The sequence below is a fragment of the Marmota monax genome, unplaced genomic scaffold (genome assembly GCF_021218885.2).
Source record: "Marmota monax isolate L192 unplaced genomic scaffold, Marmota_monax_Labrador192_F-V1.1 WCK01_AAM20220418_F8-fsc00117, whole genome shotgun sequence".
Lineage (NCBI taxonomy): Eukaryota > Metazoa > Chordata > Mammalia > Rodentia > Sciuridae > Marmota > Marmota monax.
The window spans coordinates 2,527,691-2,544,957 of NW_026693023.1; the positions used below are offsets into that span (position 1 = coordinate 2,527,691).

Genomic DNA, 17,267 nt, shown 5'->3' on the forward strand with positions numbered 1-17,267 from the left:
TGAAGAGAGGTGGGAAAGGGAAAGGATATGCAAACTGATACTCTGATGAAATATTTACACGAACCAGAGAAAATAAGTGTAATAGATTTTTGTTCAGATATTGATAAGCAAAGATATGGAGTAGTGGATGAGGGAACATGTGCTTATTGAGATTCAAAGATATTTGAAATACTGTGTTTCGGGCATTTTGTTTAGAGGCAAAGAAATAAACCTTGAGAATTTTGTTTGTGTTTCAAGTTGAATATAAAATCCACTGGAAAAGTTCAAGCTACTTCTTTGAGTCCACACATAAAATGAGGCAATTTGTTTTTCTTAATATATATAAATCACTTTCATTGGTGTCATTTAGCTCCAGCATATATAAGCACTATTCTAGATGGATAAGAATTCAGTCTCTTAAAAAAAATAGTTCAAGATAGATTCATGAACCACATCTTAGACTTTTATGAATTCTGTTCAGAAAGTAAATCTTATTTTTAATTTGTCAAATAAAAAAACCACTAGACATAATCATCAGGCATTGAAAGCTAAAAACAGATGAAATAAATTTTCTGTAACGTGCCACTGTGACACAGTAAATGCCTACTTCTCCACCTTGTCTCTTAGCCTCCAAATAAATAAGAAGGGCAACATGTAATTATAGGAATACTGCTAAGAAGTCACAATATTCAAATGTTTTTTGCTGTAACTCCTATGCTATTCCTGACATTTTGTGGGGGTTTGCCCGGTAAGAGCAGAGTTATAGAAAAACAAATACCCTGAGTAGGCAAGATAGTCCATTTCCTGTTCATGCCTAAGGTGGCTTTGATTGCTGTCTTTGGAGTCTTGGTCCTTACCCAATGAGTAATTATGCCCTGAATCAGTCTCATTTACCTGGGTTTATTTTCTGGGATTTCCTGTTAATTCCTGGACTGGGTCAGAAGTACACTTTGAAGTTGGCTTTTCTAAGATTCAGCAGAAACTGAGAGTTGTTGAGTTCTCAGTTTCTGTGATGTTGATTAGTAAGTGAAATTGTGTATGCAGAGGGAAATCCATTCATCTGTGCCTTTATTTTTTAATCATTTTATTATGAAAAAATCAGATATACTATACAGAATTATATATCAAACCTCCACATATACTTATTGCTCATATTCCACAATTATCAACTTTTTGTTAATTTTGTTGTATATTTATGCCTAGTCATTCCCCACAACATAGCATTTTGAAACAAACCTCAGGTATTATAATATTGTGTCCAAAAATATTTCCCTAGGTAATATTTTTTTAAGCATTCTTGCATAAAATAAGAATGGCATAGATTAATAATGTAAAAGTATTCAACAAGTTAATGTGCAATTTAGGTATTTGCAATTTCTGTTGAGAAGATTTACAAATGCTGAACCCAGTCAAACCAACCGTTTGGAAGAATCATGGTGGTCACCTGGAATGTCATTCATTGTTTTTGAGATGGCTATTGGTAGGTCCTATATGGCCAAAGGATTTCTCTCTTGAAGAAGGAAATCGGTGTTATGATTATAAATTTCCTTTTTCTTTCTTTCTTTTTTTTTTTTTTTGTGACTACCTCTGATGGTTGGTGAAATGAGCCCAAGTAGCCAAGAACTTTGTAGTCTGGATAGGTTAGTCACTTATACTGATCTCTAAAATTTAACTTTCCAATTTAAAAAGTGGGTATGGGGGCTGGGGCTATAGCTCAGTGGCAGAATGCTTGCCTAGTACATGTGAGGCACTGGGTTCAATCCTTAGAAATATATAAAAAATAAACAAAATAATGGCATTCTGTCCATCTACAACTGCAAAAAATAATAATAGTAATACTAAAATAAAAAAACACAGTGGGTATGATGTGTCCTGTATCTATTAACAAAACTGTGGTGAATTATGACTTGGAACTTGAAAGTGCTTTGGAAATCATTCCAAGTTACATGTGCTCTTCTAGCACAGGCTTTGTTCTTTGGCATTACCAATGCTTAGGACCTCATTTCCCACTTACCATTCCTATACTAGGGATTGAACCCAGGGGCACTTTACCAGTGAGCTACATTCTCAAATCTTTTTACTTTTTTTTTTTTTTTTTTTTTTTTTTTGAGGTGTGAGTCTCACTAAGTTTCCCAGGTTGTCCCTGAACTTGCAATATTCCTACCTCACCCTTCCCAGTAGCTGGGATCACAAGTGTGAGCCACTCTATCCAGCGATGTTGAGGATTCTAAGTGGTATCAGAGAATGTAAAGCTTGAGAAAGTAACTATCTAGAATATTTTTAGAAATAAATTTACAAATTTATAATCCCAAAGTTTTTTTAGAAATAAATTTATAAGTTTATAACTCTGTTTCTCTCTCTTTCCTATCTTTTATTTAGACGTTTTGTTTTTTTCTCCAAGTTGAGACCCATTTTCACTCACCTGTCTTTAATTTTTTTTTTTCTCTTAGTAAAATCTTTGGGAATAGTGACTTGATCAGGCTCACTAAAAAATGTCTGTCTTTGAAAGATTACTTGATGATCATCCTTTTTTCTTTTCTTTTTCAGCCTTGCCTCCCCGACTGAAAGAGATGAAAAGCCAGGAGTCAGTTGCAGGCTCCAAGTTAGTGCTTCGTTGTGAAACCAGTTCAGAATACTCCTCTCTAAAGTTCAAATGGTTCAAGAATGGGAATGAGTTAAACCGAAAAAACAAACCACAAAACATCAAGATACAAAAAAAGCCAGGGTGAGTATCATACAAATATCAGAGTCTACATCTAGCAATAGGATGATTAAAAAAGAAACTTAGACTCTAATAAATACATTTAATATCAAAAGCTATGACATACAATACATGAAGATTTTTCATTATATAGTGACCAGAAATTGTGATATCACATGGAAAAGAGTTTGGAGTTTCTGAGTTTTACAACTTTGAATGAAGCAAGGAAAAGATGAATGGAAAAAGAACTATAGGAAGTGGGGGGGTGAATGAAAAGTAAGAAAGAAGACAGCTTCTTCTCGGCAGCTGCTGTAATAGTTACAAATCTAAAATCTAATTTCTTTCAAATAATACAAATGCTCTTTAGAGTAACAGTGCCTTACACAATAAAATCCCAACTTCATTATAAAGTTCAACGAGTACCGGGATTTAGGGAGAGCATTGGGATGTAATCTATTGAATTTGAACTGTTTTCAAGGAAGGAGTTAATACATGAAGTTGTATCTGGTTAGAATTTTTAATCAACAATCCTGTTAAACTACATGAAAATTATAGTGCTTTTCTTGGGCATCAAGAATCTTGCATTTTCCTGCGTTTTTGAGGACATTCATAATTTGGAAGAGCTCAGTCAGATTCCTGTGAAAACTTGATATTCTGTATCTGCTCCAAAATGATGGTCTTTTTAAAAAAATTTATTTATTTATTTTTTTATAGTGGGCATTGAACTCAGGGGTGCTTAACCACTGAGCAACATCCCCAGCCCTTTTTTATATTTTATTTAGAGACAGGGTCTTGCTAAGTTGCTTAGGGCCTCGCTAAGTTGCTGAGGCCTCCTAGTTGCTCAGCCTTCTAGAGCTGCTAGGATTAAAGGTGTGTACCACTGTGCCTGACTCCTTTATTATCCCTGCATTCTTCATTTTAATTTATTGCCGTATTTAAGAATTATTTCCTCTAGAATCAAACTATGTTTTGAAATTAGGGGAGAGGTAAGTATGCTGGATTTTTGCTCTTAAACAGTTCTTTAATCAGGATGACCCATCAGAGAAAAAGAAAAGAAAAAAGTATGATCACCAAGTAATCTTTCAAAGAGAAATATTAATTTTTGTGAGCCTGATCACGTCACTATTCCCAAATGGTTCCAAGCACAGAGGTGTTTTCTTCACACCTCAGAGGGCTCCAGTGAAACACTAGGTGTGATAACAGAAGTAACAGTAGAAGGGTCTCCTCCTATCCTTTGATTTTATAGGATGTCTATCAAAAAGTTGTCACACATTTATGAGCAAGTGAGAACAAAGTGATTGTAATATGAATTTAATTGAATCTTATCAAAGAGTTTAAGTGCTCTGATAATCGTTATTAGGGATTTTTCCTAATTCCAATGGTTTAATTATCTACATTGCTTACTCTTGTTATTAGTCATGTCAGCAGGATCTGTTGATTTGAAAGTATAACAGAGTGACAGTAAGGGTGGGTATCACTTTCTGCAGCAGTTGGTACTTCAGAGACACAAAATATAATTCTATGAGGAGAGATGGTGCTTTTTTACATAATCTTACTTTTAAACAACATTTAAAGATGCAACAGTTGTACAATTAGCCCATAATAACTCTAATTTTGCAGATTAGGGAATTTCTTCAAATCACACAACTAACAGACACCTCAATTAGAACATGCATCTACTTCTTGAATTCCTTAGTGCCACCTTCATTGTTTAAAATTGGAGACTGTCCTTGTTTAATAATATGTGTATGTAAGAAGAATAGATAGAGTGAATGAATTGAAAAGATATGGTTGATTCTTATGGAAAATGTTCACAAGACAAAAACATACTTCTGGATACAGGGTTAAATAGATTTTGGGATTTGGTTTTTCATCAGATTAGTAAGAAAAGAAGTTTTCTATACATGAATGGTAATATCTCATTTATTGCCCTGAGGTTGTGGAGTGATATCAGTAATATTTAATTGCTCATGAAAGACTTTATGCCAGGGATGTAGAGAAATTGAAGAGGTATAGAGCATTATTGCAATGGCCAGGCAGACATAAAATTGTAGAGAGATTTTTCTAGTTCGGTCCTATATTAAACAGGAATTCCAGATCCTGTGCAGGAACATAGTGTTAGAGCTGGGGAGGAGGAAGGGAGAAGAGGTTGAGTTGGCTGAAGGAGTAGAAGCAAGCTTCTGAAGACTGCAAATATTCCATGTGATGACTTTGGGATAGAAGCAAATGAAGTTGGGTAAACAATGTAAAAAAGAAAAGAGAGAGAGAGAGAGATAAAGAAAAAGTGAACTGACATGAATGTGCTTTTGAAAGGATATGTGGATACTTAAAGAGGTTGTTTGTTACATGGCTTGGATAACATAAAAGAATCACTAATATTCAGAAAAGCATTTTTTATTGACTTTATAGATTCAGACAGCTAAGATGACTGTCTTCATATCAACAAAATCCCATGATACCAAAAAGGACAAAATTTAGAAATTATTTCTTTAAGAATAATAGCTTTGCTAGAAAGTATTAAATGGGGAAAATTTATTCAAGATATGTGACTAAATTACTTTTGGCAAAACATTAAACATATTGGATCTAAAAATAAGGCATATTTTGTGTAAAGTGGGCAGCTGGTTAGTAAGTGATAAGCTTATCAATTTTCAGAATTAAATATTTTTTTTCTAGAGTTTTCTCTTTGTTAAAAAAATAGTGTTGTCTTTCTTTGTCAAGTAAAAGGATCCAACTGAATTATAGTGCTTTTCTTGGGCAGCAAGAATCTTGCATTTTCCTACATTTAATTAATTTTTGCAAGTTCTCTATTATTTCAGTTTATCCCATAAATATAAGTAGAATAAATACTATTATGATTATAATGATTTTTAAAAATAATTAATATCCCAAGAATGAAGGAAGTTAGTTTCTTCCTATAGATTATAATGGTAATGAATAGTTTAACTTTATTTGAAATATGTATGACTCTCAGGCTCATGCCATTTCATAACTACTTATGATTTTATCATATAAAATTAGAATAACAGACTTGGTAAACACTCAGGCTTAGGGTAATGGATTATTCAGCTTTTGTTACTGTGACCAAAATACCTGACAAGAAAATTTAAAGGAGGGAAACAGTTTCAGAGGTTTGTTTCAAGGATAGTCAACTCCATTGCTTTGGGCCTAAGATGAGGTAGAACGTCATGAAAAAAAGATATGGGGGAGAAAAGCTGCTCAGCTCATTACAGCAGAGACAGAGAGCCCTTGGGGATCCAGGGACAAGATATGTAATCTCCAAAGGCAGGCTTACAGTGAACCACTTCCCCCATCCATGCCCTACCTACAGTTAATAGCCAGTAGTCCATTCAAAGCATTAATCAATTAAATGCATTAATCCATTGATGGTGTTACAGCTCTCATAATCTAATAATTTTGCATCTGAACATTCCTGCATTTTTTAACATAAGCTTTTGTGAGGTGAGGGGATACCGCATTTCCAGACCATAGCAGCTAGTGTCTTAATAAAAATTATTATTTTTCAGGTTCATCTATATGTCAATATGTTTTTGTTACTAAGATTCAGGCTGTTAATATTTTGCAGTGGGTTAGTTAGTTACTTGCTTAAACTTTATCTTAGGCTGTGATCAACTGAGCAGAGGTGAATTTTAGTTTGAAGTTTTAGGATTTCTCTGGGATGTCTTTATTTAAATGAAACATTGATTCTCCCTAGTGTAGGTCCCCCTCTTGATTTTATAATCTAGATCACACATAGCCAGAATTTTCTTTTAATTTCTTAGTTCTATGAAAATATTTCACATCCATATGCAATTTTATTATTGTATAAGATCTTATTCCTCTTTGTACCCCTGTTCCTGCTAATAAACTACATTCCTACATGTTCTTCCTATGATTTTTGAATTCACAGTTGAGCCTTTGTTTGTTTTATTTGGCTAAGCAATGTGTGGGACCAATTAAAAGAAATTGGAAACTGCCTTGTGTTATGTGTCTGCTGATCCCTTTGTTCTTGTTTTCCTTGCTTGGTGGATGATTTTAATCATTTTTGAAAAATGGTTGAAGAGCTTTGGAGCTGTCAGACTTCACTGTATTTAAATATCTCTTCTATATTTGCCTTCTGAAAGGCTGAATTCTTAAGTTTGTGCGTTTCATACGTTCTTGAATGTCCTTAATTTTCTCTCAGCTCTTTATTTCAGCTCTTTCATATTTTAATCTTGCTTAAAATTGGCTTTAATTAATTTGCTCATTTTTAAAAAATATTGGGGAAATTGAGTTATTTCTGCTGTCAGTGGTTGCAGTTATTGTTTCTGGTTCTATATGGATAAAGATTATACACATTTCCTGTTCTTATTAGCTGAGCAGCTCTGGCAGTCCACTTGAACTTTATCTGTAAGGTAGTCTCTTATATACTCAGTGACCATTTATGTGAGGCATTTGGCACACTGCCTGATTCTGTTGCCTAAGAAGTGCCTATTCCCCTTCTGTGTCCTCGTGATTTAACAGATGGACAGTATCTGAAGCAGTATTGAATATACAGACACATGCAAAGTGTGTATAACTCCTCCATCATCAGAAGAATTGAATTGTACAATCCAAGAACCTGCTTCTTTGTACAAACCGAGAACCTGCTTCCTATGTGTGTTTAAGTTGCCTTACCCTTTAAATTATGGGGGAAGAATCAAGCTAAATTAGAAAAACGTGATAATAGCTATTGGAACCTTGAATTGATCACTTATTATAAAAATGCAAATATTTCAGGAGTGTAGAATTTTTATTATTGTACTTGACACTTATTTGGAGCTTACATAATTGCAAGCATTACTTTAAACATTTTACATTAAATAATTATTAACTCATTGAATACTTTCAGAGTTTGGAAACTCATTGACACACAAACTTTTAGACCCTAGAAAACTCATAAATGAAAGAGCAAAAAGTTACCTTTATGTTTGAAGGGATTGCAATATTTTTTCCAAATTAACCTTCCATGGACAATATGTGGCAGCCTGTTGAAGAAATATAAGGGGGCTGTATTCATACTTTTAAAAGCCTTAGAAATTGGTGCAAGTTACAATTTTCAAGAGAGGTTTGGTAATTTCTACTTTCTTATGGCATTATGTCCCTACTATAGGATATGAGTATTGAAGAATCATAGTTAAAATGAATCCTTACAGTTCAGAAGGATTGTAATGATCATCTAGATCATTGATTTTCCATTTGTGTCCTTGGAGAATTCTAAATTTCTATTGAATTGCAAAAAGGATTGCCATCACTTTTACCTGAATACTTTTTTTCTATAATGTTCTTGAATATGAGACTTTGATTTAAGCTTTCATTTTAAGCAGGATTTTGTTGCAAAAATAGTTGAAACCACTGATCTAATTTAATCTTTCTCTGCGTAGAGATATTCTTGTCAGAGTATGCTTGGCCGATGGCTCTCCAGACTTGAATCTTTCCAACAAGAAAACCTAACTCTTTGACAAGATACCCTATCTGTTTCTCACTGCTTAAAAAGTCCTTCCTATTATTCTTCCTTATAATCTCACCCAAAACATGTCTTCTTTTTCCTGTAAGGTTTAGTTCTATCTTAGGTCCTTTTTCTGTAAGACTTATCAACCCCAAGTGATTGCTTTTTCTGGATGACAGTCATGAAATATATTTAACTAGCTACTCATGCTTCATTCATAATTGCTTGCCAATGGAACCTTGTTTCTTTAATAGAATCCTCTCTGTTGTTTAGATCTCTAGTCCCTATTGAAGTCTGATCACAATCATTTAAAGTCCTGCATTTAATGATATTTCTCAATAAATGTCACTCTAAAAAAATAGTTCAGTATTCTAGAAGTGATCCAGCCAGTGGTCAGTGTATTGGCCTTGAATCAAATTTCATTTATGCTCTGGTTTAATATTAATGTGATTCACGGGTGCATAAGTTTCTTTTTTTCTTCCTCTTTCTTATTTGAAAAATATTTTTGTAAATAAATGGCTTAATGTTAAATATATTGCTACTTGAAAAAAAATTTTGCTCTGTATATTGTAGCCAGTGCATTTCTTTCCCCTTTCATATTTCTACCACTTCTACCCACTGCTTTCTTTTTTCTGGTACCAGGGATGCTTAACCTCTGAGCAACATTCCCAGCTATTTTTTATTTTATTTTTTTTTATTAGAGATAGGGTCTCACTGAGTTGCTTAGGGCCTCTCTAAGTTGCTGAGGCTGGGTTTGAACTCATAATCCTCCTACCTTAGCCTTCCAAGTCACTAGGATTACAGACATGTGCCACCATGCCTGGATCACTGACTTTTGAATCTGAATGTATCTGTTTTGCGATTAAATTGAATCTTGACATTCTGCCCTAGAACTCCTGAAAAGATTCTCTACCGAAATGATTCCATGGCTACCTGTGATGCTGACTTTAAAAATTCACATTACACGTTTGCATAAAAACTACAGAGAAGTACTGGTTTTTTTTAAGCCCCTTTAGCTTTCTTTAATGCAGTATTTATTTGAGCAGGAAAAAAAAGTCTTTTTCTTTTTTTCTTGTTCCCTTTCTTTCAAGCATAGCATTTGATTATATTACTTGTGTTGGTATTCCAGGAAGCACTGCCTAGGCCTATTAGGAGAATTTTTATTTTAGAGCTATCTTTTTAAGCTTATGTTAACTATAAATTTGATTACCATGATCCTTCGGTTTTATCCAGTTCAATAGTTAAATTGCTAGGGTCAAGAAAAAGGTTTTTACATTCAAATTTAAGATTGTTCTTAGATTTATATAAATGGAAAGAAGGGCTGTTCTTGGTTTTTGTGGATTCTTTGGATGCTTTTGTAATAATCTTATCTCAGAATTTTGGGACTTAACAAGAAAAGTAACCATCTTCTTATTTTAGTAATTTATTCTTTCTCTTGTGTTGAAGATTAGGGTGTTATTTCCCACTCTAATAGTCTTCTGGCTTTATCTATTGTTAATGGTTTTAAACAGTTAGCCCTTTTTTCCTCTTTATCTTTCAAAGAATCCTGTCATGAAAGAAAATTGTCCTGAATGAGCCAAGTGTATGAAAAGCTGATAATCCATTAAAATCTTTATATTTGAATACTCTAAAACCAGGCTTGGAAGATTTCAGAACCTCTCACAGTGATATACTAATATGTTGTATTTTGAGTATTAAATTTTTATTGTCGGGACACTTGCCATAAAAACAGCCTATTTTGGTTTAGAGGAATATACTTTAGGGAAACTTTACTATTTGTAAGCTCTCTGATTAATGTGTGAATATTCTTAAATGGCCATTGGTAGTTCCATTTCATAGATAAACAAGGGTACTATTGTATTAGATCCACTTTTTTGCCAGCTTTTTTCTATGGACCATTTTTTCTGAAAATAATAACATTAAGTATTAATATTAAACATTATTATTAACATTAAAGGTGTTTTATGTGAGTGAAAAGGATCCCATGGTCAAATAATTTGGGAGAAATGAAATAACGTATCCTATTTTTAGACTGTCAGATGTACAATATAATAATATACTAACACACATTAGTATATTAAAGACTGTAAGAAACCCTATAGAAATGAGAAAAAGGAAAAAAAAAGCTTGTTTTTCTTTAATATTTTTCCAATTTTTTGAGTATAGAACTGTTTGATTTGTTTATGTATTTATCCTCAAATTTGCCTGTTGACTTCCTTGTGAATCATGACTAGTGAGTGTAGTTTTTCAGTCAACATGTTGGTTCAATCCATTGCTGTCATTGGTCTGGACCACTAAGACAGTCTCAGCCTCTTAACATTGAATCTTCTCTTCCTGTCACCTACATGAGGAATTTTAGGTCCTGAGGAGTGCATAAGTAGGAATAGCCAAATATTTTCTTCCTTTATTCACACATTCATCCAATAATGTTTGAGGACATCCCAAAGACAAAGCAAGGATGTATGATCTGAGAATACCAATACATTTAAGTTACCACTCCCCCCTCTGACTTTTATGTACTAGGTATATAGATAAGACCTACTGAAAGAACTGTTTATTATTATTATTATTATTATTACTATTATTATTATTATTAAAGACTAAGAGAGGTGCTTAGGCTGTCAGAATCTAGAGGGGAGTAGCTCTAGATGCATAATCATGAAAGACTTGATGACAGTTGGTACTGGAGATAGTCCTTCTAGGTCAACTAAGAGTTTGATGGGTAAAAATGCAGGGCCCCCATTGCAGGAGGAAGAAAGGACCCAACTCAAAGCACCGAGATGGAAGACCGTAAGGCTTACATGTAGATCTTTGGGCAATTCAATTTGATAAGCTGGAGAAGAGGAGGAATTAAATTTGGAATAATTGAGTATACCTGGTTAATAATTAACTATGTGTCTACAAGACCAGAAAAAAATTACTAAACAACTAGCAGAGTAAAAAAAAAATCAACCAGAAAGATTGCTGTCTTTCCTTTCTCCCTCCTTTTCTCCCTATTGTCTTCCTTTCAACAGCCCAGGAAGTCACAGTTACCTGGCCAGAGCATAGAAAGATGCTTGAGATGCTTTGAAAAGGTTTTTGTAAACTCTGAGCCAATCCTAGTAGTTCTGAATTTTTATGTCCTTAAATTGCAGTCTGTGTGCAACAGTAAAACAGAAAAATGGAAATCACAGTGCTGCCCATGTTCAAAATGGTGAATATTGATTTTAATATTCAGACTTTTGTAAAAGTATGTGCTATTGTTGCATGAATATTTATTCCAGCATTAAGAAACATTCATGTGGTACTATGCTTCTAGCTATGATAATCTTAAGGAAAGACAGATTCCCTTTCTTTTGGAAATGAAAAATCCTCTTCATTCAAAATTAACATTATTCCTGATGTTACTCTACTGAGAAGCACAGAGCATTTTTACCTATTCTAGTGTTCCTTAAATGTCTGACCTTACCAGACTTGTAAGAAATGATTTTACACTTCTCTCTCTTCCCTTGTGGCTGGTGACATTTAGATGCAGGAAGGAATGAAAATTTATGAATTGAACTCTAACATCTAAGGCATAATGTGGTAGTAGTAGAGGTAGAGGAATAGAAAGAAAAATTAGAAAGGCCTCCTTTAAAATACTGGTACATGTGATAAGATTATATCCGTGGTATAACTTAAATGTGATTTATCTCACTTTTACTCTGGGTCAATCATGCAATCAAATTGATGTAAGTTGTGTTTTAACATGATATATGTAGGGTGGGGAGGAGGAGTTTGTAAACTCTGAAACTACAGATATATATATATTTATTTTAGTATTTACTAGATTTCTGTGCTATATACTTATACCACTTTGGTCCTGATCTTGTAGGAAGTCAGAACTTCGAATTAACAAAGCATCACTGGCTGATTCTGGAGAATATATGTGCAAAGTGATCAGCAAATTAGGAAATGACAGTGCCTCTGCCAATATCACCATTGTTGACTCAAATGGTAAGAGATACCTGCTGTATTTTGTTTCCCAATGTGTAAGAGGAGTAATCAAGATATGTGGTAAGACTTATGGTAAAGTGGTGGGTTAAATCTCATTGTGAACAAAGAGAAAAGTTGGAAAGAAAATCAACATTCAGGCATCTTGTGGCTTCCTTCCTATAGCTCTTCACTTCGTGAAATGATATGGACTTACATAGATTTTTTTAAAGGTTTTGAATAGGTTATGAATTGTGGAGAGACTTATGTTGTTAAGAGAAGGAGATTGTACTGTCCCATTTAAGCTGTTTAGAAAGGGCAGTCCAGTCTTTGGATCTATCAGACACACAAATACACACAGAAAGAAGATATGCGTATTATATATGTATACGTAGATATATATGACATGCCTATATTGTCTGTATAACTCTGTGTATATACATGTTTACATGTATGTATACACACATATACATACACAGTCCTGGGAATTTTTATGTTCCTTTATATATTTTCTTAAGTGATTACTTTTGGCTCTAGATAGTATCAAGTTAAGCAGCAAGTTAGGCCTATTAATTTTTTAGGGCCTATTAATTTTGACAGTAGGAAAATCTTAGAGGTAGTGAATTTCCTACTATGTATAGGCTTCTCATTCATTTTTCTTCAAAACAGTGCCAGGGGATATTTGTTAAAGAAATGAAAGACTTAGAGGTAGAAAGATCCACCTGCCCTCTGACAACTTCTCTGAGTTGTATAGGAAAGTAAAAGATCCATAGCTAGTGTCTCTCTGTTTCATTAAACCCCCAATACTCCACAATTCAATAGAGATATCTGTAGGAGCTATTGGTGACCTAGAAATGCTTATTTAAATCTCTTGGAATAATCAAATGTTATTTTTTAATTATGGCAGTTAATGATTGCCCTTATAAGTTCTTGTCAACTTTATAAAGCCAAGCCTAATTGCATTACTTCTTGGTAGAAGATGGGGGAGAATGTTCTTTGCAAGGACATGGTCTCTTAAAGTGATAAGGTAAAAAAAAACCAGGTCAGCACAGAAAAAGTAAATAACTTCTGGTTAACTCCATAGGGTCCTGATGTAGTTTCTGTCACTTCATCCATATGTGATGTAATAGGATAGGGAGAGGGGAGTGAGATAAAAATATGGAACAGGGTTGGGAAAATCCAGGTTAATGTCTTGTTCTCTGTGGACTTCCCAATGAACTGTTCTGTAGCAGTGTAATCAAAGTTTGTTATTTTCATTGTAAATGTACTCCCTCCACAGAGAGTAAAGAACCATGAAAAGAACCCATTACTATTTTTAGGAGTAGTGCTTATGGTAGTTAAATTGTAACAGCCATTTAAACTTTATATGGACATATATAAAATTGTTTTACTTTTTTAACTAATGCATAGCATTTTGCTAGTATTAATTTACCCCACATGGATTTTATATGATGCTATATGAAACTAATTTAAAAATCAATTCCAGTGCATTATTCTTTTTGGGAGAGGGTACCAGGGATTGAACTCAGGAGTACTTGACCACTGAGCCACATCCCCAGCCCTATGTTGTATTTTTATATAGTGATAGGGTCTAACTTAGTTGCTTAGCACCTCCCTTTTGCTGAGGCTGTCTTTGAACTCGCGATTCTCCTGCCTCAGCCTCCTGAACCACTGGGATCACAGGCATGCACCACTGTGCCCAGCCAGTGCATCATTCTTTACTTCTCATATGCCATGTTTTGAAGCTTGTCCTCAGTTTGATACTTGCTTGATTCAGTAATAAATGCTATTGGATTATTATTTTTGACCTTTGGATTAGATTTGTGTAACTATGCAAACTATGCAGTTCCAGAAAATAGAATAAAACTATAGTTAGTATCATAGTCTCACTAAGTATTTACGTAGTGATTATTTCATGGTTTCTGATTTAAAGGATTAAGCAATGAATTATTTACCAGTATATTATTCCTGGCCAAAGCCTGTAGAGTTTTTTAAAATTAATTTTTGTGTACTAAATGTTTGATAATATGACTTTTTACTATTCTCACATAGCACAGACATCCAGTTCATTTTTGTATATTAACTCTTTCAGGCCTTGGTTTAGTGCTCAAACTTGAATATGTAATTTCCACAAATTATAATAGATAAATGAAATAAGTGTTTTTTTTTAATTTAAAAATTTTTTGAAAGAGTGTTTTTGATAATGAATCTTTTTTTATAACCTGACAAGAATTAAGAGAAATTCATAAAATTTGTAAGCAAATTATTTTCAGACAAACAACTAAAGTTCTTTCAGGAATATTTTCTATTGATTTTCAAACATCTGAATGAGGGGAGTGAAGAATCTTGATGACAGTGCACTGTGGTCTTGTTGGCATGTGAGGAATAGATCATCCTTATCCAACCCTCTCATTGTATTTAAAAAGACATGGGAGATTTAGAATAAAAAACAGAATTGTTTAGAATCACAAATATATTTAATAACAAAATGAGACACGAACCCAGGTTTCTTCAATTCCTTGTATAATGAAGTTCACTCAATATCTGAATGTATATGTGCAAATATTTAAGCAGATTCTTTTACTTGTGAAGAACAGAACTGAAGAAATGGGGTGAGTCAAAGGAAATAGAGAGATTCTATGGGGAAGAAGTGGAACTTCATACAAACTGGAACTCAGTGAGATGGAATTGTACTTGTGGCATCTCTGAGAGCCTCTACCTTAAAAGTACCTGAGATTTCCCATGACTTATAACTGCTCCTGATTTCAGTATGCTTTCTAAAAATTCAAAACTTTGACCTGCTGATGATCCCACATGGCCATATTCTCCTCAGCTCTATTTAAGGCTTCCTTTAACTCCTACTGTATGATGGCTTTCTGGGTTCCCCAATCAAATTCTCCTTAACCAGAATCTGATTATCAGGGTTTATCATATTTTACTTTACCAGAAGACTGAGAGAACTTGCAAATCATTTTCCCCTGGTTAGATATCTACTTCTGCTCACCAAGGAAGAGAGAAGACAGAAATGTGGCTGCTCAGAAATACCCTACCTTCAGAGGATGGGTGGTGAAGCAGGCTGCCCAACAAGATCTGTGTCTTCACAGGCACCAAGATTGATAAGGACTGGTTATTGTATGTGTTGGTAGATACCCTATACCCCAGGGGCTTAGGTATAGTGTAACTGTAAGTGAAAGATTTAAGTATCAGGATCCTACATCCTCCTTCACTGCTATCTGTGATTTTACTATATTCAATTCATGGCTGATTATTAAAGGAATCTCAGCTGGGTTTTGAGTCACTGGTGCTCAGATGTACAACTTTTGTGTCAGCATATCCCCATATCTCTAGGTCTCTGAGAAAAATTTGAAGAGAGAAATATAATTTTACTTTATGTTCTGTACTCACCTATAACATATTTCTTCCAAGAGTACATGGCTATGATTAGAAGATTTCTATACAGGTCGCTTTGATGAATGATCCTGGTATGTTGCTACACTCTGATAATTATGTTTATACCTCCATATATAAAGGATTGCTTTTAATTTACTTAAATTTTCACATAGTACCTTTTTTAGACTAAAATATTTCAAATTACTTTTGATGCATGATTCTAAGACAGATGGGTGGGGTGTGGGGAGATATTCATCAGAAGATCTTTGCTTTCTTCCCCAAAGAGTAAGCTATTTGGCACTCTGTTTAATCCAAGTAAGACAACTACAATAGTTATTAGACTAAAATTAGTTGAGATCATAAATATTTTCTGCACTGAAAGTTATTGTTTAGATCTACTTAGATTAACAAATGGGTGTAAATGAAATGATAAAAAATTTTAGAAAGTCCATGTAAATTTTTATGCACTTGACTAACAGAGACCACTATTTTCAAGCATTGAGAAAAGTACACAGAGTCAATCATTTTGCTAAGAAACAATTTAGAAATTTATGTTTTCTGCCTTTTTCAATGCCTTTTAACTTCCATTTGGAATTGGAAAACAGAATTTGCCATTGTAGACCTATAAACCTAAGCAAAATGCCGATTACTTTGAGGATTATTTAACATTGAATTTTTATATAAAGAAGGACCTCATATGTAGCAGTCATTATCTGATGAATTACAAGTATATTCCTTTCATAAATTCATATTTGGCAACTGAGAATGCCACATACCGTATTTCACAGCTCATATACTTTATTTTCATTTTTATCTGTACTTTATCTAGCTTGGTCTTTCTATAGGAAACCTTCATTTAGCAATTAATTCTTAGCTAACAAGCTCTATGAAAACTCCTGGGTATTAGAATAGGGAAGAGAATAATAGACTTAACCGGTTTTCAAATTAATTAAGTAATGCTCTCTTTTCAAAGATTAACACAGGAGAATATACAACTACTCAGCCATCTCTTATGTTTTCCTTTTTAATCAGGAGAAAAATAATTTTAGTGAGATTCAGGATCCCACAGGAGCAATTTGAGCTCTGGCAATAAAATAGCTCTTTTACTTGAAAAGAATAGAAAAACATTATTTTTATAAAATTTGATTAAATTATCGATTGGTGCCTTACAGATTTGGCTCATGCAGGTAATAGGTTTGGCCCCCTCAATTGACAATGTTTTTAGAAATGCCATGCTATTAGTGAACAATCAAAGTTGTGCTGAAAAACACATAATACGTTTTATAATGTGTATAGCAGTCTCCACATGTGTTATATCATTTCGGATGCCTGTGGAAGCTAATAAGCAAGGGCAATATGAATAGAATAGGGTAGATGGTATATAGTATCCATCATGTTTCTATATTATTATTAATTTTGAAAGTTCTCGGTTACTTTAGAGTAAACACTCATTATAAGCAAGAATTCAAATGCTCAAAAGATGTGCTTGAAGTCATATTTACTAGTACTAATAAATAAATGTGCCTACTTTGTTAATCTTTAAAAAGAGTCACTGTATCAAATATTTGTATGAATAGTTGGTTTATAATTTTAGAAAACAAAGAGACACACAAGTGAATGTTGAAACAAATACAGACACATCATGTATGTTTGCATACGTGTGTGTGTGTGTGTGTGTTGGTAAATAGTTATGTTTAGTATATTATGCTTATGGTGAAATCTCAGACAAGTCATGCATTTATAATAATTAAAAAAATTCCTTCCCAGACACTGCAACAG

At 33.7% G+C, this 17,267-nt stretch overlaps 1 protein-coding gene across 8 annotated transcripts in view; it reads left to right on the plus strand.

Moving 5' to 3' along the window:
* Nrg1 (neuregulin 1) overlaps positions 1–17,267 on the plus strand; it is a 207,646-nt gene that overhangs the window by 39,048 nt on the left and 151,331 nt on the right. For all 8 annotated transcript variants that reach the window (XM_058582315.1, XM_058582316.1, XM_046453300.2 and 5 more), the window contains exons 2-3: positions 2,527–2,704; positions 12,001–12,122. In XM_058582315.1, coding sequence (XP_058438298.1) covers positions 2,527–2,704; positions 12,001–12,122 — 300 coding nt within the window. The remainder of the gene's footprint in view (positions 1–2,526; positions 2,705–12,000; positions 12,123–17,267) is intronic.